The 24,708-nt window shown below is 35.9% G+C and overlaps 1 protein-coding gene across 3 annotated transcripts in view; it reads left to right on the top strand.

Annotated features, from left to right (window-relative positions):
- NCOA3 (nuclear receptor coactivator 3) overlaps positions 1-24,708 on the top strand; it is an 86,080-nt gene that overhangs the window by 52,469 nt on the left and 8,903 nt on the right. For 2 of the 3 annotated variants that reach the window (XM_076351660.1, XM_076351659.1), the window contains exons 3-15: positions 2,868-2,943; positions 9,917-10,024; positions 11,735-11,907; positions 13,637-13,737; positions 14,743-14,917; positions 15,475-15,663; positions 15,917-16,018; positions 16,846-16,986; positions 18,232-18,379; positions 19,298-19,686; positions 19,943-20,823; positions 22,379-22,514; positions 24,249-24,437. In XM_076351660.1, coding sequence (XP_076207775.1) covers positions 9,936-10,024; positions 11,735-11,907; positions 13,637-13,737; positions 14,743-14,917; positions 15,475-15,663; positions 15,917-16,018; positions 16,846-16,986; positions 18,232-18,379; positions 19,298-19,686; positions 19,943-20,823; positions 22,379-22,514; positions 24,249-24,437 — 2,713 coding nt within the window. In that variant the 5' untranslated portion in view covers positions 2,868-2,943; positions 9,917-9,935. The remainder of the gene's footprint in view (positions 1-2,867; positions 2,944-9,916; positions 10,025-11,734; positions 11,908-13,636; positions 13,738-14,742; positions 14,918-15,474; positions 15,664-15,916; positions 16,019-16,845; positions 16,987-18,231; positions 18,380-19,297; positions 19,687-19,942; positions 20,824-22,378; positions 22,515-24,248; positions 24,438-24,708) is intronic. The other variant, XM_076351661.1, reaches the window with a different exon arrangement.

Raw genomic sequence — 24,708 nt, 5'->3', positions numbered from 1 at the left:
ATAATATGGCTTGTCACTTAGCTATCCCATCCAAACGCTAATGTAATCTTCTTTCTTTTATATGTTTTAAAAATTGGATCAAAAACTGGACCATATGTACACTTAAATTTGGTAGCCAGGCTATGTTGGATGCCTAGTTTCTATATGGTGTAAACTGAATATCTCTGTAGCTCATCCTGAAAGTGGGGAAATTGGTTGAAGGACACTATGTTGAGCTCATTGAGATCAAAACATGCCAAACGATGTTTTTGTGTGAGTGCTCTTGTTTTTTGGTTGAGCAGTTTTCAGGCAGGAAGTAGTATGCTTATGTGTTGAAAGTGGTGAGAGCTGATGGAGAAGCCGACTGCACAGCCCCAAATGCTAAGCTTTTTAGCAGAACACTGGCTCTGAGACTGGCAATTGCTTAGTGCATGACTGTGCTTTGATACAGGCACTCTAATAACCTAAACTAATTCATGTGAAGCAGAGCAGAAAACAATATTGAAATAAAATACTTTCTGTATTTAAACAGTTAAGAAGTTGGCTATTTTCTCTGTACTCAGAAGAGGAAGCATTTAGGTTTACAGTAGGGGTAACAGTTGAATGGTCAACTTTCAATATGTAAGAGTTTGGGCTTTCATTAGCAGAAAAAGACCAAGTATTATTGAAAAAGAGGGAGGGGGACCTCCCCCCCCATTTAAATGTCATAGATGATAACAATGTAATGACTTATTAGATTATAGAATTTTAATATCCTGTTTTATTTACAGTGGTAGCAACTTGAGGTCTAATTTACTTTTGATATATGGCAAAATTTTACTGTAGCATATTTGGTGTTAACTTTTTGTTTGGTTTACTGGGTAGGGTTTTCATCCCTATTTCAGGTGGTTTTAATTTCATCCTGGTCTGTAGAACAGAATTTAGAATATCTGTCTAGGTTGCCCTGCCAGTTGACAGTTCTCACAGGTTGCTCCTCTGCAGTGTTTGGCCAGACCAAATTAGTGCAAATGCTACTCTAGATGCTTTACTAACCCTTCAGGAGCCTTCAGATTATTCAGAAGGTTATTTTTTAGTTCCTTTACTGCAGTACTTCTTTGATAAGTTATATTCCATCTTGTGTTTATAAACAGCTCAGATATTGGCATCCACGGAATGAATTTTTACTTGAGAGGAATATAAAGGGAATTTTCCAAAACTAATTTAAATAGCGTTAAGATTTTTATGTGGTCTTCAACTTAATACATTTTCAGGGTTCTTCTCTTTTCCCTTGCATTTCCAGTCATACAGAATCTTTGATACTTGTGGGTATTGAATTTTCCACCTTTAAGTGATTTCATGCTGTTCATTTCTCCTGCTTAGGTCAGCTTCTCCGGGAGACTCTTGTTTGTGATTGTGTTGAACTGCTGCTGTTCTTGCAGAGGTGTACACATTCACCAGTTTATCAAGCTATTGTAGAAATTTGAGGAAAAAAAACCTGCACGTCAAACTGAACAGTGAATGTAATTTATGCTACCTTTTTGTTTCATAAATTCTGTCCAGTGGAGACATCAGAAAATAGCCCTTGTTGGGTATAAGACCATCCCAGGGAAGCTAGATAGCAAGCTATCACCGAGTGTAGTATAGGTCAGGTTTAGCCTTTTTACAGATATGAACAGCTGAAGGATTTAATTTTCCATGATGTCCAAATGTTTCTGATACTGCATCTTAAGATTTCTTGGATTTTTCTTCTTTTTGGTTTTTTTGGTGCTTTTGTTCTGGTTTCCATGATTAGCAGAGGTTGATTTAGCATAAAATGGTGTTATAGAAGTCTTTAATTAGGAGACAATTTACTCTCGATGCTTACTCTTACATGACCACATTGTCAATCAACCTTCTAATTGGTAATTCCAGTTCATATAAATAAAGCTACAATCAGTATTGTCAAAGGGGTGGTTAAAACAGCAGATGAATGCATATGCAACCAGTTGATATGAAAAGCTTCAGTTTAATTTCTTAAGAAATGAGCTACTTGAATAAAGCTCCTTTACCTGCCTGCTAGTGATTACCTATTAAGTAGTCTGGGTAGAAGTATCAATTTTGAAACTCTTGATTTTGGATAGGACTATGGTGTGTGCTTACATGTGAATGTCTCATAAATATTTCCCAAGAGCAATTTATTTTTCTAATTAGCTTGAACAGCCTCTGCTTTACGTAGCGCTTTAAGCAGTTTTCAGTAAATCAATTCAATCACACAGCTGTTGTTTAAAACTTTTCCTAAGTAACTGTAATTCTCTATAGAGACCCAGAATCTCACTAATTAGTACACTTAATCATACCTTGTATAAAATGCATGATAATATGGATTAATCATTCCTAGAATTTCATAGAAAAACAGAGTAACAGAAACCTGAGTGTTCATAGCTCTGAAAACAGTTTGCTATTCTCATATAATAGTTATGTACCAAGCAGTGTGTACAGGCTGACATAGAGTGGTTACGCACTTAATTTTTACTTGCCAGTCATAACTTTACAAAATAATTAATTTGCGGCTGCAGCTTTTTATATTAAGATTTAAAAGTTACTAAGATCAGAAGTTACTAAGAACAGTTTCATTTTCTTCCAAAGTAAAAAAAAATTACATTTAAAATAAATATTTTCAATTCTTATGTGAAAGGAAATCTAGCTTACCAGGTGGCATTGGTGATGTTAAGATTCAGACTTTTGAGCTGTTTAGCATATAGCAGAGATAACAGTTAGATACAGTTATTATAAGTGAGTTGTAAACTCATTTAACATTAAAATGTCTCGATATTGAGTGTTTAATTTTTGGTAAGATTATTAATATTAGGTGAAAAAATTGAAAAGCAAGCACTTGTTTTTTTTAAAGTACAGCCTTTTTTGTTTTTCAGGATGTGACTTAAAATGAGTTCTGATTCTGAAGGTCCTCTGAAAAATATGCTGTGCTTGAATGTTTGCTAAGGACAAGTAAGTGATTGATTTCATATTTGGAGTATACGTACCTGAATGGTTATTCCCTTACCATTTTTAAAGCTACAATTTACAAATTGTACATGTAAGTATATAAGAAGCATGTTCTTAAAAAGAAGAAAAGGGGGGGAGGGAAGAAAGAAGAAGGAAAAAAAAAAAAAGGGAAAAAAACCTTACTTCACTACTGCCAGAAAGTGAGTTTTCTAAGTTTGTTTTCTACTGAATTCCCATCTGGGTAAATGGGAACATCAGTTGTTTCTGTGGTCAGTTTTATAACAAAAGAATCTTTGCATAGTTTCAAGAATATTTTGAATCCAGAAGTTTCACTGGAAAGCTGTCATACTTTTTATATATGTGTATTTGAGGGAAATATAAATTTGAAATAACAAATTTTCACTAAGAATATGGAGTTGCTGAATGGAATGTCCTCTAGTTTTATTTATATCAAATAAAATTTAAATATTTGGGGCTTCTCTTAGCATAAACCAGTTTATTACAATTTGCATCTCAAAAAACTGTGTGAGTTATGTCTTGGTTTTTAGAAAGGAGGATTATATTTAATACTTTAACATTATATACAATTAAAAAAATTCCAGACCATCTTCATGATTTATTGAAAAGGACTGGTTGGATTTAATTCTTCGTAATTGGCTTATTCTGGGGAATGCTAAGAGCCAATTTATGCTTTTTCCCTAGTGAATTTTTGAAACAAGAAATCAGCTCAGACAGAAGAGCTTCCAAGCATGCAAGATACCATGAATACATATATTTAGTATAGGGAAAAGTTGATTGTTTCATGGGACCAAAGAAGCGTTAAAAATGTTTTCATGCAAATAATACGATTTTTTAAATAGTTTGGCTATGTTTTAAATTAGTATCGTACGGTTGTGCTTTGTGGGTTTTGGTTTTTTTGTGTGTGTGTGGTCAACTATTTCAGCTAAACAAATACAAAAACTAAATCTGAAGCATCTAATTGTTTATATTTTTGGGCCCCTGTTAGGACAAAACCTTCCCAGTTGCCATGTCCTATTTGGTGAATAGGTCTTTCATCTACAACTACTGAGAACATGGACATGATGGAATAATGCTTGAGTTGGAGAAGAAAACCAGTGCATTGAAAGACAAACTAGCAGAAAGTGATCTAATGAATGTTGTTAAGTTAGTAGCTTTCCAATTTGTGTGAGGGTGAAGCGAGTAAGACCAGGGAAGAAACTATCGTATCAAGCTGAAAACTTTCTGCTTACTGTGCTTAGTACTTCTCGATGACCTTTTGACTTGAATGCTCTCTAGGAAATGGCTTTAGGAACTTTCCTGATTTCAAACATGCTGTGTTGTCGACATGAGCATCTTTTTCTTGGTTGTCCAGGACAAAATTTTAGAAGTTTGTTTGTTGTTGTTTTTTTTCTTTAGCCTGTCAAATACTGAAACCCTGGCAGGTTGAAAAACGCTAGTCCTAATGCTGACAATTTTTTTTAAATTCTATGTTTTTGTTTGGAAGGCTGTACATATATTTTGTAATGGATGGATTAATGATTACTAGAACTTGTTTTACCTGTGACGTGCAAAAACCAGTATCTTTTTAACAATCCATCTATGGTTTTCACTGAGAAAATGAACAGACCTGACATGTGAAAAGTATATAGAATCATAGAATCATTCAGGTTGGAAAAGACCTTTAAGATCATAAAGTCCAACCGTTAACCCAGCACTGCCAAGTCCACCACTAAACCATGTCCCTAAGCACCACGTCTACACGTCTTTTAAATATCTCCAGGGACGGTGACTCAACCACTTCCCTGGGCAGCCTGTTCCAATGCTTGACAACCCTTTTGGTGAAGAAATTTTTCCTCATGTCCAATCTAAACCTCCCTGGCGCAACTCGAGGCCGTTTCCTCTCGTCCTATTGCTTGTTACTTGGGAGAAGAGACCGACACCCACCTCGCTACAACCTCCTTTCAGGGAGTTGTAGAGAGTGAGAAGGTCTCCCCTGAGCCTCTTTTCTCCAGGCTGAACAACCCCAGTTCCCTCAGCCGCTCCTCATCAGACTTCTGCTCTAGATCCTTCACCAGCTTCTGTGTTGCTCTTCTCTGGACACGCTCCAGCACCTCAATGTCTTTCTTGTAGTGAGGGGCCCAAAACTGAACACAGTATTCGAGGTGCGGCCTCACCAGCGCCGAGTACAGGGACACGATCACTTCCCTACTCCTGCTGGCCACACTATTTCTGATACAAGCCAGGATGCTATTGGCCTTCTTGGCCACTTGGGCACACTGCTGGCTCATATTCAGCTGGCTGTCGACCACTGCAAAGGATGTAGACATGTGCACCTTATTAATAAGGACAAATGTTTTTCCTACGCGCTTATTGATGAGCAAAAAGGTCTTTGTTATTTTTTTGTTTTCGTGTTTCCCCTTTTTGATAAGTGAGAAAAATTTTGGAAAATTTAGGATTATATCTGAAAAGATAAATCAAATGGTAATGCAGAAACCAGTACTCAGTATTTGCAGATAATCATGAAAGTTTGGAACTTTTTCTCCAAATACTGCTGCCTTTGGTTCTGCTCCACTGGTGGGGTTAGGAACATCAGTATATAGTGGTTTGTTACTGCTACAACCGATGGAATTAAACAATGTCTTGCTTTGAAGACTTTGAACCATCTCTTATGTCATCTTGGTTTTTCTCAAATTTGCTTTAAGTATTAACTTTGGAGGGCTCTGGACATACTTGCTTCTATTCAACTTTAACATTCTCTATTTCATACAAATGTATACCTTTCTAAATTCTTTGGCAAGAGCTAGGGCTTTGTTTTTCCAAATAACTTCTGGAAAGTCATACTGGACAGAACAAAGTGTGGCTTTGTGTCATTGTTTTCAATAGCTAAATGGAGTGTAGCATAAAATGCTTTTATTTTATGAAATGTTCAATGAAGATGACAAAGTATTCTAATACAGTAGAGTAACATGGGCAGTTTAATTTAGAAATTAAAATTAGTTGGTGGTGCAGATGACATCAGACTAGCAAACATTTAAATATCATTACATACATAGGAATTATTGTTCATGAAGTACCTGACTTCAAACTTTGGCAGTCCCAAGAAATTTCCTCTATAAATTATATAAACTAGGAACAGGTAAATTTTTGAAAAATCGAGTTGTTTATCACTGGATAGAATTTATATTCAGCATTTCTTTATCCTTATGTGTAATCAATCTGCTGTAGCATCTTGCATTTAAAGCAAATACTTTTATAGAATTTTCATTAAAAAGTGCTAATAGTATGTATCAATAGCTCAATTTCATAATACAGTCCCACTGTTAGTTACCCTTCTATGCAGTAGGTTTGCCATCCACTTTTTGAGCTTATACATGCAACTTTGAAGAAAAATAGCAGAACACTTGTCAGACTTTTCTATTTTCTATATTAGAAACTATAGGTTCATATTCAATGAATAAATATAACACCTGGTACTTTTTAACTGGTGATTTCTTTCATTATTAATTCACTGAATAATGGCTTCTTTTGCTAATATTTCCTGTAGTAGGGAAATTAGTTTGACTGTTAACAATTTGTACTGTAAATCCATCTGTATTGGGAAGCAGCTTCTGTAATTTCCTTAGCTAAGCAGTTACAGAGTTGTTCTAGGCGTTGCGTGCCTTCCCAGCTTGTAAACGATACTCTTAGGGAAAGGAAAATACATGTGCAGGAACTCCGCAGCTTGAGGCCTGAATAAACTACCACAAGCTACTTGGGTGTAATAATAGGGAAACAGCCTACACAAATTACCTAATTTTTCCTTCCTTCTCCAAGCTTCTATATTTAGGCACCCAAAGGTTTTCTTAAATAGAAGAAGGGTTGTATTCTCTGATATGTGTCATGTTTCTGAGACAAAATGTAGTAATTTTGTTTTTCTATTTAATCCTATTGTGAGTTATCTGTCAGTGCAGGTAGATTTTAAACCAGAAGTGACATTTCCATTCTAAATCATTTAACGCAACCCTGTTACCTGCAAAATTATGTTCTGGTGAAATGTCTGTCCTAGCTCAAATTTTCAACTATTTAATGTATTTTAAATCTTTCCCCCTCTTAAATAGAATTTACTCTTGGCTTCTGACATACTTGCTGTGCCCACACCCTTCCTGAGCTATCCTTAAGTCTTATATTTGAAGCTCTTCCTTTCTCTTTCCGCAGTAGCTCTTAACCCTGCAGCTCTGTACTCTGCCTGTGAATGCAGTCACAGGGAGGGAAGCACCAATCCTGAAGCGCGTGCGTGTCACCTACAGAATGACTCTCAGGATTCAGCCTTAGCTGAGGGGTCTGTAGGCATAAGACCTTATGAGTCATATATTCTGTTGAGTGTCAGCTTCAGATAATCAACTGCTTTTTGCATGATCATAGCCTGTTTACATAATCTGTTTTTGAAACTGCTTACTTGTTCAGATGAGTAGTTTTTCATTTAGCTGCTTAATTGAAGGAAATATTATCCCTGCAGTTGTTCAGTGCTATACTGTCATCTACTGGCGTAACAGTGTATTTGTCTTGAACTTCACATAAGGTGGGCCACTATAAATGTATTTGAGAGGTTTTTGCCCTGGAGGAATATGTGATTGACTAAAAGTCTTCAGGCTTGCTCTTCTCTCTCTCTCTGTATATTGGGTTTTGTCTTATTCATCCTGGTTTTGTATCAAATATTTAGATGTAAAACCAACTTCTTATCTGTGCAGTCCCTGACCATAGTTACAGAGTTAGGCATCTTTTGTAATTGTTTATTTCAAATGCAAGATTATGTTTTAGTGTTGTTTTTAATTTTATTGTGATGTACAAAACACATTATCCTTCCTCTCCTAAGGCATATCAATTCGGATGAGGATTGGTTATAAATACAATTTTATGTTAAGCATTGTAACATTTGCTTAGCTGCAAAGAGAACTTGTGCTTTAAAGAGATGCCATTTTACTTCTGAGCTCTGTGCATGTGCCAGAGTAATCCCATGTCTGCTCTTCAGCGCAGCCAGCAGTCCTCTGTCCTGTCTAGCTTTCAAAGGTTTGTACTGCTGTAAGAAGAACGTCCTTTTAAATTCTCCACCCGTAGCTAACATCCTGCGATAACAGGGTCAGCTATTGCAAGCAACCCCCATGCTGCTTCATGCAAATGTGTTCTTGTGTGTCTTTGCCATTTCAGTTTAGACTTTAGAAAGAACTAAAGCAGTATTATTTTTTTGCCACAAAAAGCTAGTAAGCAAAAAACCCAATCAGTGAAGGTTAGTACATCAGAAGTAATACTTTAGATGTCTTGTCCTGGAAGCATTCAGTTGACTAGGTGCCTCTCTAAGGGGTTGGTTTCCTTTACTGCAAGGGTACACTGCTGACTTGCGTTTAACTAACTTCTTGCTCACCAGGGTGCCCCAATCCTGTTCTGCAGAGCTGCTTCAAGTCAGTTGGCTACCAGCCTCTGATACCTTAACATAAACTTCATTTAGATGAAAGTGTGTCTGTCAGGTCCTTGTCCTTGTCATATGCGATCACAGACTCTTAGGGATTTGCTCATCCTAAGCCAGATCTTTTTAATAACTGTAGTAATGGTGGGTTTTGCTTGTGGAGGTCCTTAAAGAACTTTTTTTTCCTGAAAGATTTATTAGTGCCCGGGTTATATGTTATGGAAAAGTTTCTCTCCAACTAACAAACATAACTGTTTTACCTAAATGTTTAAGACCAGTTACTGTTGTTGCTGTATGGGGTAAAGAACTGCAGTCTGAACCAGATTGCAGTAAATTAAATTTGCATTTAATTTGGAAATTTCTGTAAAAAGGATAAAATCATGCTAAACTCCTAACAGCCCAGATGTGTCTTTTTGTCATTGTGGTACAAAAAAACAAATAAAAATTGTTAGATTATTTTATAGATGTAATTATGTTCTAAAATACTCTGGCTACATAAATAGGATAGATCCATTATAAAGTTTTTTTCCTCCTTCAGCATGTCATTGATTGTAGCATAGCAGGATCTGGTATAGGTGTCTTCTCTCCTCTGTGACTGTGTTCCTTTTTCCTCTTGGGGAGTGAGGGGAGATGAGTGTCATGGATATATGATCTGCCAGGTTTGTTTAACATAACTAGACTTTAACAAAAGCAACCTATTATTTTACTGGATTATGGCCGAATCTTTGCTGCAGAAGCAATAGAGTTGAAAGAGTTCTGAAGTCTTTGCTTGCCTTGTCCTCAAAGTTTTAGAAAACTCTGTTCGTTTTAGAAGGTTTAGCAAGAGATACGAAGTTAAGACTATAGTAACCTGTTGAGTTAGAGATGGTAATAGTAATCTGTTGGCTTTATACCGAGCCAAGTGTGAAACTCTCATTTAAGCCCACTGATTTACTCCTGAGGATGACAATTATTTGTGGCTGCAGTGGTTAGATTACATGAAGAGAAAAAAGGAGCATACAGAAAAGGAAATTTTATTCAACATTTCTGTATTTTCAGTGTTCTGGTCACCCATCCTTCATTGCCTTAGAGTATCACTTGCCTTTTTCTTTAATGGTATCAGCCTTTATCCTTTATATTTAGCTACATTTTGGCATAACATGTTAATTTACCACTTTCTTTTCAAGTTATCTAAGCATACATTAAAACACTGAGAATCTTTTTATTTTCAGACAAATTGGAGCTATACAGTGGTCCCAGTACTATGGTACAAAACTTTAAACATCTCTGAATCAAATTAAATGCATTTTTTACATTTATTTTTGCTTACATTGATATATAAGCTTTGTAAGCCTATGTTTTGGCAAGATACAAAATAGATTTAAAAAAAATGGTAACCAAATATTATTTTTTAATACTAAAAAGGTATATGGATTTCCAGTAAAAATACTGACTCATAAATCTAATAAAAGTAAATAACTTATCTGGATAAGTTCTCTGTGTTTTAAATTATTATTTTGAGAGGTTCATTCACAACTCTTATTTTATTGCTTTTAGTTGCTGATGCGTGGTCAAGATGAGTGGATTAGGAGAAAACTCCTTGGATAGCTTGACCAATGAGTCAAGGAAGCGCAAGCCATTGCCCTGTGATACACCAGGTGCAAGGTAGGTTTATATAGACTTCGCTCTTTTTTGTATTATGAGTTTTTAAAAACATTTTTCAATTTTTCATTGTGATTTAGAGTAAGTTCTAACTAATAATTTTGTTCAGTTGAAAACTTCTCTAGGCCAGCTTCTGTTGTGAAGATACAAAACTTTACTATTCTGTGTAGATATGTCAAAGCTGATGAACTATGCTCTATAATTAGACTCTTGCGGAAATCTTAATAGAGTGAACATATAAGGAATCATTGTTTGAAGCTGTGATTGCAAGGCAAAAGAAGAAAAACTTCTTGCTTCACAGAAATTTCAAAGGCAGCATCTTATATCTGGTAATTGATTTGGCAAGCCTCATTTCAGGTGGTTATGGTCAGCACAGAATACTTTAATAGGTCGAACACTTTTTTTGACTTCCGTTTCTCCAGACTAGTTCTTTGCAAGCTCATCTCGAATTTTGGCATTCCATGCTGTCTCGCTGCCCCTCACTTAACTCTGTCAGAGATCGTTATCTGAGGGAATTGGTTTTCTGTCCCCTCCAACCTCATTGCTTTCCACCACATGTTAAGGGTTCTGTGTTATCCTTTCATGTTCTTGTTCCCACAGAGTATAAACCTTTATTAAATTTGTCTTCAGTTTCACCAGAATACCAGGTGTCACGTGTACTCGTATTTCTCCTTTTTATATAAGTCCCCACTGTTCCATGCTAATTACCTCCATCATGCAACAGATTGTGTATGAGATCCTCAGATTCTCCCAACGTATCCCAGTATCTCTTTGTGAGTGTCCTCCATTCCGATTTCTCTTTCCTTTTCTCCAGTGTCTGTCTGTCCAGTCAGGAATTCTGTTTTTCAGTTTGTCACCCTTGTTAGCTTTCTTTGTCTTTCAAGCCCCTGCTTTGTCACTTTCTTGTTTTCTCCAATGTTGGTCCATGCATATTTTCCTAACTTTCACTTGGTTTCTTCTCAAAGAATATTCATTCTTTTGATTCCCTCAGTGTGCCCATTCTTGCCCCTTTCCTTTCTCCTGAGTCCTCCTTTTCCTACTCTTGGCATACTCTGTGTATGACACTGTTCTCTCTGTTGATTTAGGCTGTAGACAGTGTCTTTACTCAGCACATGAATCTATGTAGGAAAAGGAATTTCAGAGAGAGACTTTATCCAGCAACATTATGTTGTCTGGGATTCTGATTTTCTTGGATGTTGAGATGGCATTTTTGTCCTGATGCCTAGAAATTTCTCTGAGGTATCACCTTCTGTAGTCATCTTGTTACAAGCAAACCAAAGGGGTTTCATAGAATGTTAAAATTCTATTTCATTTGTCTAATAAATTATAAACAGATCTAAAGTAACTTTTAAGGTTAAAATATACTTTCTGTATGAGTGTTACTGTTTTATAACAGGCAATTGCTATTTTCATTAAATTTAACAATAGAGTTATCAACAAGAGGATTTTTTGGATGAGTAACTTTCTCATATCCTCTTAAGATAAATTTGTACTTAAAATTCTTAAAAACCCCCTACAAAAACCAAACCAAACAACAGTGTAACAACCCCCACCCCCCCACCCACCCCTTCAGATTTATGTTTGCTGGAAGAATAACTACTACCTAGGTTTAATAGGTAGGTGTTACATAAAGTACATTAAAGTTCACAGAGTGAGCACAGCTTTTGTATATGACGGTATGCAAGTATATGAAATGATGTTTTTGGTTCCTAGTCTGACCTGCAGTGGCGAGAAGCGTCGGCGTGAGCAGGAAAGCAAATACATTGAAGAACTGGCTGAACTGATATCTGCTAATCTGAGTGACATTGACAATTTCAATGTCAAACCAGACAAATGTGCTATTTTAAAAGAAACGGTGAGACAGATTCGACAGATAAAAGAGCAAGGTACAGTTCCCTGCTAAGCCAAAATAATTAATTTCATTTTCTTGTGATTCCTTTTTCAAAGCAGTAGTTACTTGGGAAATTGAGTAGTGTTTTTCACAATAGCATGTAACTGAGAGTCTTCAGACTTCGACTTGAACCAAACCTTTAATATGCCTTAAATAATTTTCTGTTTAAAAGTAAGCAAGTATTTACCATCACTTTTTTTATTGGGAATCAGGGCTTTAAAACTTTGTATGGCCTTTCCTGTCAGTTTCCTGAAAACACTAGGAAAGCTTGAGATAGTCCAGATGATACTGTACCATCAGCTGGTATGATATACCAAATACCCACTGGTATGAAGAATACGTACTGTTGTCTTTCACTTCAAGGGACTTCATGCTTAAAGGGACTTTAATGCTTTGACGTGAATTTCTTAAAAAACACCTAGATTCTTATGTGGCACACTTCCAATCACATATATTATTTTTACTGCTATTTTTTCCTATTATGTTTCTATGGACTTTGCTTTCTTTTCTTGTGCTGTTTAAGACATGCTTCCTAAAAGTATTGGACTCCAATATATTTAAAATGCATTCAGCTTGAGATCAAATAATTAGATAGTGCGGTTGACGGTATTGAGGATATAGTTAAGTCAACAAAGGAGAAAATAGCAGTGCATCAAGTTTTAGTAGTTTTTGTCAGCTAGTGTAAACGTTAGTGGTATAGTAATTTTTTTTTTTTAATGGACAAGTATATGCAAAACCTGTTTTTTTAAATGTATAGTGAGGGGTGTGTGTATATATATATAAAAAAGGGTTTGGTTTTTTGTTTGTTTGTTTTTTTTTTTTAAACCCCTCCCTCCTTCCCCCCACCCACCCCCAAATGACTATAGCCTGCCAAGTGTACATATTTCCTTTGATCAGTAAAGTATTTAAAAAAAAAATCAAGTGAGCTATGGTATATATTTTACCTGTCTTGGTAAATTGCCGTATCTTTTGAAAACATGTTAAAACAATTCTAAAAAAACCCCCCAAAACTTCTGTTTTTAAGGTTTTTCTAGTTTAATTAAGTGTATTCTAATGTAATAATTCTGTTTCATTATAGAGCCGAGTATGTGGTAATCTTCCCTTAGGATGTTGTACTCCTCTTATGGTCTGCTTAGCCAGCCAGCAAGTACCACAGAACAAAGTTTACCATTTGTTTTCTGTAATTCTGCTGCCTGGTGTGGATTCCCATTCCACCTTCCCCTGAAATCGATATATTTAGGATATTTTGATTCTTAAAATATGATTTCATTATACATACACACATATGTATACATACATACGCATACACATGCACACATATATTAACATGAGCCAAAGCCTTTTCGTAGAACAATGGTGATGGCATCTGAAAACTGTGACCAACGATGATGAGATGATCAAAACAAAACCAGAAGGAAGAGATATGTATAATGAATGTGTTTAATGGCCATTGAAAGATGCAGCAGAAGAAATATTGTTCACAAAACAAGTTGATCCAATTTTAACTGTCAAGTCAATTTATGTAAGCAAAGGGTTTGGCATTATGTAGCCATGACATTTTTTCTGGTCTTAAGCAACTAACAATATGTGAGACTTCCTCTCTTAATTATGCTTTTTTTTTTTTTTTTCCTTTATTCACATGCTTCCTAGAATCTGGCTTGTAGTATTAAAATTTGGTCTTCATATGAAAGTTGCTTCACTGAAATGTATCTTTTGGGTTTCAGGAAAAGCAGTTTCTAATGATGATGATGTTCAGAAAGCTGATGTATCTTCTACGGGTCAAGGAGTTATTGATAAGGATTCATTGGGACCTCTTTTATTACAGGCAAGTACAAATTAGGCCCTAGTAAATCCCTATGGAAACAAATACTTAAGGCAGGTGAAAATATTACAATAAAGCCTGCAATCCTATAGTAATAAATAGTATGCAACAACTATACAGAACTATGTTTGAAAGGGACAGGAATAAAATCTGTCGTGTTTTCTTAATTTTGCTGAAATTCTCTGTAGAAGGAAAGAGAAGAATAGGATTTGGCTTTTTCTAGTATTCTTATGCTTTACTTTCTCCAGCAGTCATTAGCAAATTACTACTAAAGCAGTGCTTAGTAGTACGAGGAATATCTTGCTTTTTTTAGGGATTAGGCATTAAAATAAACGGATGAGGTTTTGCAAAGAGTAGAGGTTTGTGATGTGTATTGGGGTGTGTGTTTCTAAATTGTGAAGCATTTTAAACAAATGTTGCCATCAAGTAAAATAACCTAAGAATAAATGTAAAAAAAGGTACATAGCAGATACCTTTTATTATGCCTAGAAAACCAATCCCATATTTACAAGTCCATTAAAAAGCACTTTTGAAACTTAACTGTTTTACATAGATACTGAATTTTTCTTTCAGTTAAGAAAATACAGTATTTTAAGATATGAATAGACCATCTTCTGTCTCGCCACTTGCTGGTGGAAATGTCTTTAAGTTCATGTCTTACTACTTGTTTCTACTGAATTTCTTCTTGTTTCAATTTGCCAGCTATTGAAATAATGTTACAAATTCATTATCTTGCATTCAAATAAAGCAAGAATGAAACAAGAAGGCTGGTTATCACTGTGAAAGAGCTCAATGGAATAACAAATGAACATATTAAAAATTAATATTGAAATCATTCCTTACCAGAAACAATTTTCCTCAGAGAAAAATTTAAAACTTCAGCTCTGCCCTTGAAAAGAAATGCATGTATTGTAACTTGACATTTATCACCCACATAGTTTTTAAACTAAATTATGTTCAGAATTAGGCAGTGTGTCTTATATGGTATGTTCTCATGTTAATATTTAGGCATTGGATGGTTTCCTGTTTGTTGTAAATCGAGATGGGAACATAGTATTTGTGTCAGAAAATGTCACACAGTATCTGCAATATAAACAAGAAGATTTGGTTAATACAAGTGTCTATGGTATCTTGCATGAAGAGGACCGGAAGGACTTCCTTAAAAACTTACCTAAATCTTCAGGTAATAAAAGCTGACTTACTACACTGTTACTAGGCTATTTGAAAACAATCAGAGAAGAAAAAAAACAACTTGTAATAGATAACCTTTCAAAACAAATTACTTATACAAAGAATATTTGATTATCGAAGTATGTTAATCTTGAAAAATATTACTGTGTTCTTACTAAAGCACACCACCAGAAATAAATGTGCTGGAAATTCACACTGTACTTTAGCCTTTGCAATTTGTTTACCTCTAACTTAAAACAAGGGTACTAGAGGAACACGTTGCCTAAAGCCACAAGATTAGCTGAGGGAACTGCTTGTTTTTTACATATGCGAATGACTTTTCAGCTCTCCTTCAAGTGACTGAAAGTGTCATGTAAGGGAAAGAGGTTTTTTTACTTGGTTCTCAATACTACTATTCCCAAGGTATAAAACTGATGGTATATTGAGAAAGCATCTTAAAATATTCTTTAATCTCTCTAATCTAGGAACAAAGTATCTAAATTAAGAAAAATCAGTTATGAATTGATTTTATCTGAAAATCTTTATAAATTCTTACTGCGTTCTTTTAAGTTAATGGAGTTGCTTGGACCAATGAGACACCTAGACAGAAGAGTCATACATTCAATTGTCGGATGATGGTGAAAACCTCTCATGATCTTCTGGAAGATGTAGGCAGCCACCAGGATACGCGTCAAAGATATGAAACAATGCAGTGCTTTGCTTTATCTCAGCCAAGAGCTATGATGGAAGAGGGGGAAGGTAGGAAATTTTGTGGAATTACTGTGCACAAAGGAAATCTCCACTTAAAGCTTTTTGGTATTTGGTATGTGTTATGAAATCTGTAGCTTCTGCAATCCATTTTAAAGTAAGTAGGAACAGAATGCAAAACTTAAATTCTTATTGTTTATACTTCCATTTTAACAACGAAGGACACTTCAGCTATTTTATTAGATGCTTTAATAGAATAAAACAGGAGAGAAATTAAAGAAGAAACATTCTTTTTTAAATACAGATTTGCAGTCCTGTATGATTTGTGTAGCACGTCGTATCACAACGGCAGAAAGGGTATTTCCAACAAATCCAGAGAGCTTTATTACAAGACATGATCTTTCAGGTGAGAAATGTACCCAAGACGAAGGTATGAAGGTACCTTTTTTGTCCGTGTGCTCGTTTTAAATAAGTCAAGTATGTAAATAGATCGTGTGTCTGTAGTGACTAGCAGAATTCATACTGAGAATTCCCAGCTGGTTTTTGCAATATACGTCTGTTGGCAGTGGGGTATAACAACAACTGTGGGACGCATTTTCTGTCTCTATGCTAGTATGCTATTGTTCGGCAGCTTGGTATAAAGCATTGCTTGTGTTTTAACTTGGCAGCATTTCAAATGGTTGCCATTGTGCTTTCCTTTACATGTAAGAAATATTTTAAATCATAACTGAAGCTAATGAAAGTTCATTAGAATGCTTGTATTTTTCTACAGTATGTGAGCTAATGTTTAAAGTGTTTTATGCTGTTTAAATTGAAATACTTATATAATCTAGATGGGGCTTTTTCAGGTGCCAGTTAGTGTTTATGATGTTCATTTGTGGATGTAGTTGGTCCGTATTTTTGAAAATTTTACTCTGTATGCATCTTTTGGGTGCCTGTAACCAGAGACTAAAGTTACTGTTTTCTAAAGCTGTGGCATTAACCTGTGGGTGCTTAACTTCCTCTTATTCAGTTACCTAAATCCCTTTGAATATTGATGTTTTAACAAGCAGCATCATACTTTCACATGGCAGATAATTCATAAATGTAACTTCTGCATACTCAAAATTTGATGTTAGGCTGATGAACAATTAAAACGGTGATATTGGAGCCTTCTGAAATGTACCACATTTATACAAAAGGATTGGCATAGTCATAAAGAGTTTAACTTGCGTATTTTTTCCCCTGTTACAGGCAAACTTGTCAACATTGATACAAACTCATTACGGTCTTCCATGAGACCTGGCTTTGAAGATATAATTCGTCGGTGTATTCAGAGGTTCTTATGCCATAATGATGGACAGTCATGGTCAAACAAACGCCACTATCATGAAGGTAAAAATCTGTTTGCAATGTTGGTCGTACTGCTTCTCCTGGTGGCTGCATTTTTTCCTGAAAAACAAAAACGCTAAATTTTGCCTGTGTTCATTTTTTTCATATTTCTTGTTAGTGTTAATTGCTGTGAGTCATATTTACAAGCTGAAGGAGGATGACCTCTTGAGAAATAGGAATTCTGATGGAAGTTATTTGTTTTTTCTAATGTGTCTCTTTTGACAATTTCCATGGAAAATATCAGATACATCATCTGGGAGCCTGAAGTAATCTATTTTTCCACAGATAGATATAGCAATGACAATGACAGCTATATTTCTGTAATAACATGTAATCCTTAATTATCGTTAGGTTGTTAACATTTGTTTAATGTTAGTTTGACTTTCTTTTCATTTTAATTTATCCTTTCTTTTGTTAAAGGATAGCTCACTAGAAGTGGTAACAGTTATGTTGATGCCTTTTTCTTATTCAAGACACAAGGGTTCAAAATATTTTCAGTGTTCCAGTGTTATGTGTTTTGTAATGATAATTTGATAACCTTGATAGATAAACTGAAGTACAGCCACTGTCTTCAGTAAGAAAGATGACATTTTTTAAGTTTTCCAAACTAGTCTTTTTGAAGGATTCACAGAGTAATTCAAGTAGAGAGGATATTAAGTGAATATGAGAAGCTCACACTGGCAGAAAATGGAGTTTCCATTCCATTGGAAGTTCTTTGACTTAACTGATTAAATAAATCCTAAATTAACAAGAAATTGGGAACTCGGATTAAAAGCAATGGTTTGCACAATTTTTTGATTGAAATAAAACTTCTAAACTTAAAAACACTTCATCTGAAGGCTTCCAAGTTTCACTTCTATATTCCATATTAATTACCTCTATATTTTAGTGCAATTAGTATTTAAGTGTTGATTAGTCCTTCTCCCCAAGGAGGAGCCATGGAAACCTACTAACCTAGCCTTGGAAGTCTGTTAACAAATGTAGAACTTTGCCAACTGTGCATGGTGAGCACAAAATACTGCGGCATCAAAATAATCTTGTTTCCTTTTATCTTCCCTCTACTAATTTAGGAGAAAATGTGGAATACTTCCTTTTTCTGAATATCTATCTTGGGTGTGTCTTTTTTTAAAAACCTTTTTTTAACCTTTTTAAAAATCTTTTATTTGAATCTTCAGCAAATCTGTAGAGTGCATATTAATAATTCTTGGGTTTTTAAATACGAACTATATTTGTGTATTTCCTTTACAGCTTATACACAAGGTCATGCTGAAACACCATTGTATCGGTTTTCTTTAGCGGATGGTACTATAGTGACAGCACAAACAAAGAGTAAACTATTTCGAAATCCTGTAACTAATGACCGCCATGGATTTGTCTCTACCCACTTTCTTCAAAGGTGAAATCAGTGGTATCTGTTTGTCATTTAAGTGTCATAGCTTTTAACAATATATCTGACCTTGAAGATACCTGAAAAAAGAAATATACCAAAATATTTTATCTGATTAAAACTCAAACAGAGGGGGAATAACTTGGGAAGCAGAGTTGCATAGCATACAAATAAATGTGTCAACCTAACACTGACACTCCCAACTTAACTGTGTGGCAGAAAGACAGTCACAGTCAAAAGAGACCTGCTCAGTGCCTGCATGGAGCCTGTATTATGTATTCATTATTCTTTTGGGTTAACATTTATAATGATGAAACACTGAAAATAGAAATGCTCAGTTACATGCTTTATCTTCCTCTTTTTAATTGCAGACCAATTAAAAAGACAACAAAACTCCCTCAGATGCATCATTGATGACTCAAAGTTAAATGTACCTTAAATAGTACTTCCTGTGACCTGTTCCTGTTGATTGCAAGAATAATTGAAATGCCACTCTGGAGGGAATCTGTCTGCTTCTGGCATTAAAGTGCCTCCAGATGCTGAAAAATGAGTAGCTGAGATTGTTCAGGGCATCATTAGTGTGCACAGTAGAATGGTGTCATGCATTGACTCAGGAAGGGAGTAAAAGAAGGAAGATGTTTAAACTGATAAATCTGACTAATGGCTGTTGATGAAAGCCTTTTGAAGGGGTGATACTGTATGTACTTATAACTCAAATCACCTAAAGGACAAAGCACTTCTGTAATGAATAAATGAGTGGCATGGCTTAGTTCTGCTTTTGTGGAAGCTTGAATTCTCACTGCTCTTTTTGAAAAAAAAAATGTGGAAAATTATTTAATAATGTTATTCTGTCTTTGTAGCACTTGATTCCAAATAAGATTTTAATTTGTCTTCTTGGGATTTCTGGGGATGTTGTTGAACTTACAGAGAACAAAATGGATATCGGCCAAATCCTAATTCGGTTGGGCAAAACATCAGAACACCTGTGGCTGGAAACACAAATTCTGTTGGTGGTCTTATGAACATGTCACCTGGTCAAGGCATGCCAATGCAGAACAGGAACTATGGTATGGGAGATCCCAATGCAGTGGGTCAGCTCAGCAGCACTCGATATGGAGGCCCTGGTAATATGGGGCCAGTGAACTCCGGACCCGGAATGCAGTCCTCTGCTTATCAGAACAACAGTTATGGGTTAAATATAAGTAGCCCACCACATGGTAGTCCTGGTTTAACTTCCAACCAACAGAATCTAATGATATCTCCTAGGAATCGAGGGAGTCCAAAAATGAGTTCACACCAGTTTTCTCCAGTTACAGGTATTTTGTTTTTCCTATAAGGTCATCTTTTTTTTTAAGCTGTCTTTTCTCACTTTTATCTGAATTCCATCTTTCATCCTTTTTAACGGTTCTATATGACCCTGTATGTGTTACTTAAATGTAGTATACCTAATTTCATGGTAAAAATTTATTTTAAAATCATTAACTCAATGTGGCAGTCATACATAATCCAAAGGAAAAGTAGATACAGACAGGACTGTAGTCTAATAAGTTTGATCTCTGTCATGTGATACAGGCATGCACTCTCCAATGGGATCTGCCAGCAACACCGGCAACAGCACTTTCTCTAGCAGTTCTCTTAGTGCTCTTCAAGCCATTAGTGAGGGTGTTGGAACTTCCCTTTTATCAACACTGTCTTCACCGGGTCCAAAATTGGATAATTCCCCAAACATGAGCATAGCTCAGCAAAGTAAAACAAGTACCCAGGACTCCAAAAGCCCTTCTGGTTTGTATTGTGAACAAAACCAAGTGGAAAGTTCCATCTGCCAGTCAAACAGCAGGGATCTTGTTAGTGAAAAAGACAGTAAAGAGGGAAATCTGGAGACATCTGAAAGTCAGAGAGGACCATCTGAAAGCAAAGGGCATAAAAAACTGCTTCAGCTACTCACGTGCTCCTCAGATGAAAGAGGACATTCTACAGCATCAAACTCGCCTTTAGACTCAAATTGTAAAGAATCTTCTACCAACGTTACCAGTCCTTCAGGAGTTTCCTCATCAACATCTGGAGGGGTATCTTCCTCCTCAAACATGCATGGGTCGCTCCTGCAAGAGAAGCATAGGATTTTACATAAATTGTTGCAGAATGGCAATTCTCCTGCAGAGGTAGCCAAGATCACAGCTGAAGCTACTGGTAAAGACACGTATCATGACGCTAGTAATACAGCCCCCTGTGGAGAAGGCACTGTCAAACAGGAACAACTGAGCCCAAAGAAGAAGGAAAACAATGCTTTACTAAGATATCTGTTAGATAAAGATGATGTTAAGGACCCGCTTTCCAAAGAGTTGAAGCCTAAAGTAGAAAGTGTGGATAATAAAATGGGGCAATGCAGTAGCTCTACAGTTCCTACTTCTAGTCAAGAAAAAGAGATGAAAATAAAAACGGAACCAGCGGAGGAGGTATGGTATACTGTAAAATGATGGTAGTGAACAAACCAATATTTTCTTATTACAGTGAACGGCTAAACATAGAACACTCTTTTTAGTATGCGTGTGTAAACATTTCTAAGAAAGTTTTGTGCAAATGGTGTGAAACGATACGCTCAGGTTTTACTGTAACTGAGAAAGCACAAACAAAGAGAACTACAAGATACGTATATAACCAAATGTGCTGTACTGAAGTCCTGGACTAATGTTATCTTTAAGTTATGGTACGATTAAGGTAGCATATATTTACAAATTATTCCTTAAAATCAGATCTTTAACATCTGCTATTTCACATAGCACATGTTTATTTTTATGGCTTATTAGGAAATGGAGCTGTAACTGCCTCTGCGATTAGTTGGCAGTACGATAGCAAAAGGTTAAAACATGATTTTGTTTTGAAAATATAAACAATAAACAAAAATATGTAATACTTAAAATAGCTATAGATTGGTTTTAGTTCGTTGATTGGTTTTAGTTCATTCATTGGTTTTAGCACTCTTTTTTTTCCTTAAGTGAGGAAAAATGTTGTTCCAAATATATATATATTCAGCATTCAAATAAATATATTCATATTTATTTGTTTCAATGTTTCTAGAGTTGAAATTCCAAGAAATGTCATGATACAGCAAACTATATCACCATGGGACAGCTGTTGTTAAAATTATAAAGTCTAGATAGTATTTCTTTGGTATTTAGTTCCCAAGTCACATTTGGAACTGCTTCAAAGTAAATAATACTGGTCAGTATGGCAGGGTTTATTGAAAACATGTTGATATCTTAGAACTTGGATTTCCCAAGTCAGTAATAACTATGTAAATAAAAATTACTGCACCATTTTTCTATTAGCTAATGGCTGACTATAAATGAAACACCTTATAACATTTTTTTGAGTACCACTTACGGAAAAGTCACTAACAACTGTGTAATAATACCCAATGCGTAGTTTCAGTCCTTGCTCCTGAGATCTAATTAACATATTCAGAGAAGCTTGTTTTGTGAAGATATGAATCCACTATATATGCAATTCTTTTTCTGTTAAAGCTGCATCTGATTTAAAGACAAATTTTTAAAGAAGGTTAGGGCTCCAATTGGCCAGAAAAATCTGTGGGTACTTTTCATGTGTTGTTGTGTTTACCGGTGATCAAATTAGGCTTTTTGTGTATGACAAATACATTATTTATCACTGAATGGTACACATTCTTGACGTTGTGTGCTCTCATTAGTGTTTTTATCTTTGTAATTTGTGATGACTGAAATGTTTATATTCAAAGGTCCTTTTCGTTTTATTTATGTGTACCGCCAGTTTCTCCTAATTCTCAAAATTAGCCAAGTGAAATACTCTAAAAAAAATGTAGCTAAATGATATCTGAAGTTCTTTGGAAATTGGGAGAGAGTCCAAGGTACTGTCAGTGAACTAAAACATTTGTCTCCCAGTTATATCTTTTAAGATTAGCGAGGAGCTAAATAAAAGCTGAAGGATAGCCATATGATAGTAAATAACCTTGGTATTTTACTGCGTCTTTTTCAGATGAGTGGAGACTTGGATAATTTGGATGCAATTCTAGGTGATCTAACTAGCTCAGAGTTTTACAGTAATGCTATGTCTGCAAATGGAAATAACCTTGGAACAAAGCAAGCATTATTTCAAGGAAATGCCCTACTGGGTAAGGAATTTCATCTAGTATCACTTTGGTTTGAAAATTAGGGTTTTCTTCTTACCTGATGTAACCATAATGCATCGTCAAATCCTTAGAGAATACTTTCTTGATCTTCTATCTCTTCAAGGACAAATGTAATGCAAAATGGCTAATTATGCTTTCATAGGCTATTATGTACACTATTAGCTGTCTTGACAGCACTCATCTACTATACACACAATGAATAATGTTAACTTCAGTTCCTTATTTTATGGTTTCTTCTGGGTTTGTCTAATGTAGATTTCTCAGAGACAAGACATCAGGAAAAATGTTTTGCGAGTTGTAAATTAAAATTGAGAATTTTTGTTCCTTACAGATGACTTGGGAAATAATATGGGATTGGTGGCAAGCTTGTGATTTCCCACTTATTCTATGCAAAAACATCTTGTGGCCTGCAAATTCTAATCAGTACTCCTCCTCGACATTGAAAGGAATGCCCTTCCTTAGTAGGAAGCTGAGTAGGAGGGAAAGATAACCTTGCTAATAGACCAGCGTCATTGCAGTTGTCACTTCCTTTTATAACGTTGGTCATCTCTTAATTATATAGGGCAATAGGTTGCTGAGGTAACCTAAGGTGGTGAAACATGGAAAATGAAAAATGTAAAAACAGGTACAAGAACACGTAAGGCCACTGACACTATTGGCTGTGGAGCACAGTGATTTCTGGGTTTATTAGTCCACGTACTACACTGTGCTTAGGAACACACTGCATGTGGATTCAACCTGTTCCAAACAGAACCATTTGACTTGTTTCTATCTCCATGTCAGAGTTATCCAAAGGCTGGGCAGTCCACCCATATATATCAAGCAGTCTGTAATACTAGTGTGTTTCAAAATGTTAAAAACATGGTTGTCATGGTTTAACCCCAGCCATCAACTAAGCCCCACACAGCCACTCGCTCACTGCCCCCCAGCGGGATGGGGGAGAGAATTGAAAGGGTAAAAGTGAGAAAAGTCGTGGGTTGAGGTAAAGACAGTTTAATAGGTAAAGCAAAAGCCACACACACAAGCAAAGCAAAACAAGGAATTCATTCGCTCCTTCCCATGGGCAGGCAGGTGTTCAGCTATGTCCAGGAAAGCAGGGCTCCATCATGCGTAACGGTGACTTGGGAAGACAAACGCCATCACTCTAAACGTCCCCCCCTTCCTCCTTCTTCCCCCAGCTTTATATGCTGAGCATGACGCCATATGGTGTGGAATATCCCTTTGGTCAGTTGGGGTCAGCTGTCCCGGCTGTGTCCCCTCCCAGCTTCTTGTGCCCCCCCAGCCTGCTCGCTGGTGGGGTGGGGTGAGGAGCAGAGAAGGCCTTGACTCTGTGTCAGCACTGCTCAGCAACAACTAAAACATCCCTGTGTTGTCAACACTGTTCCCAGCACAAATCCAAAACACAGCCCCATACTAGCTACTGTGAAGAAAATTAACTCCATCCCAGCCAAAACCAGCACAATGGTTCATTACAGAACTTAAATTAAAATGAAGCTTTTTATGTCTAGGGCCAAAGGGAACTGCATTTGGCTTTTCCTGTAAAAGGTCCTAACTATGTACTCAAAATGTGATTTGTGTAGTGAGAACATAAGCAAAATAACTATTCCTGGTAAGGTCAAATATATGTGCCCATAAATAGATCAGACTTACTTAAGTCATTAATGGTACTTTCTATTTAAAACGTACAGTTGCATGCATCTTTTAATTCTTTAACAGGTATGAGGAGTCCCCAGCCCATGCAGACTACCCGCCCACCTTTCAACCGAGCCATGTCTTTAGACAGCCCTGTGGGCTCAAGTGCTCCAGTGAGGAATGTCAATGCCTTCTCCATGTTACAAAAGCAAAACTTGATGGGTGGAAGTCCGAGAAGGATTGAAAACCAGGAAAACTATGGAGCAAATCTGGGTTTGTTGATTGTGTACAAATAGATCTCATTGTAAAGGAAAAGGCTTTTATGTAAAAAATGTTGCAAGATTATAGTACGAATTTTGGTTAGAAGAAACTTTAATGTTAAAGAATACTAATTTTAATGTCAGCATATAAATACTTTTTAATTATTATACCTAGCTAAAATTATCAGAACATAACTGTTTTACCCTCTGTGTAATATTACCAGTACTTTACTTTTGTTTAGTAGTTAAATTATTTTTTACTATTTCGAGTTTTGAATGTCACA

The sequence above is a fragment of the Aptenodytes patagonicus genome, chromosome 14 (assembly GCF_965638725.1).
Source record: "Aptenodytes patagonicus chromosome 14, bAptPat1.pri.cur, whole genome shotgun sequence".
Lineage (NCBI taxonomy): Eukaryota > Metazoa > Chordata > Aves > Sphenisciformes > Spheniscidae > Aptenodytes > Aptenodytes patagonicus.
This window is presented reverse-complemented; position numbering and strand designations above follow the sequence as displayed.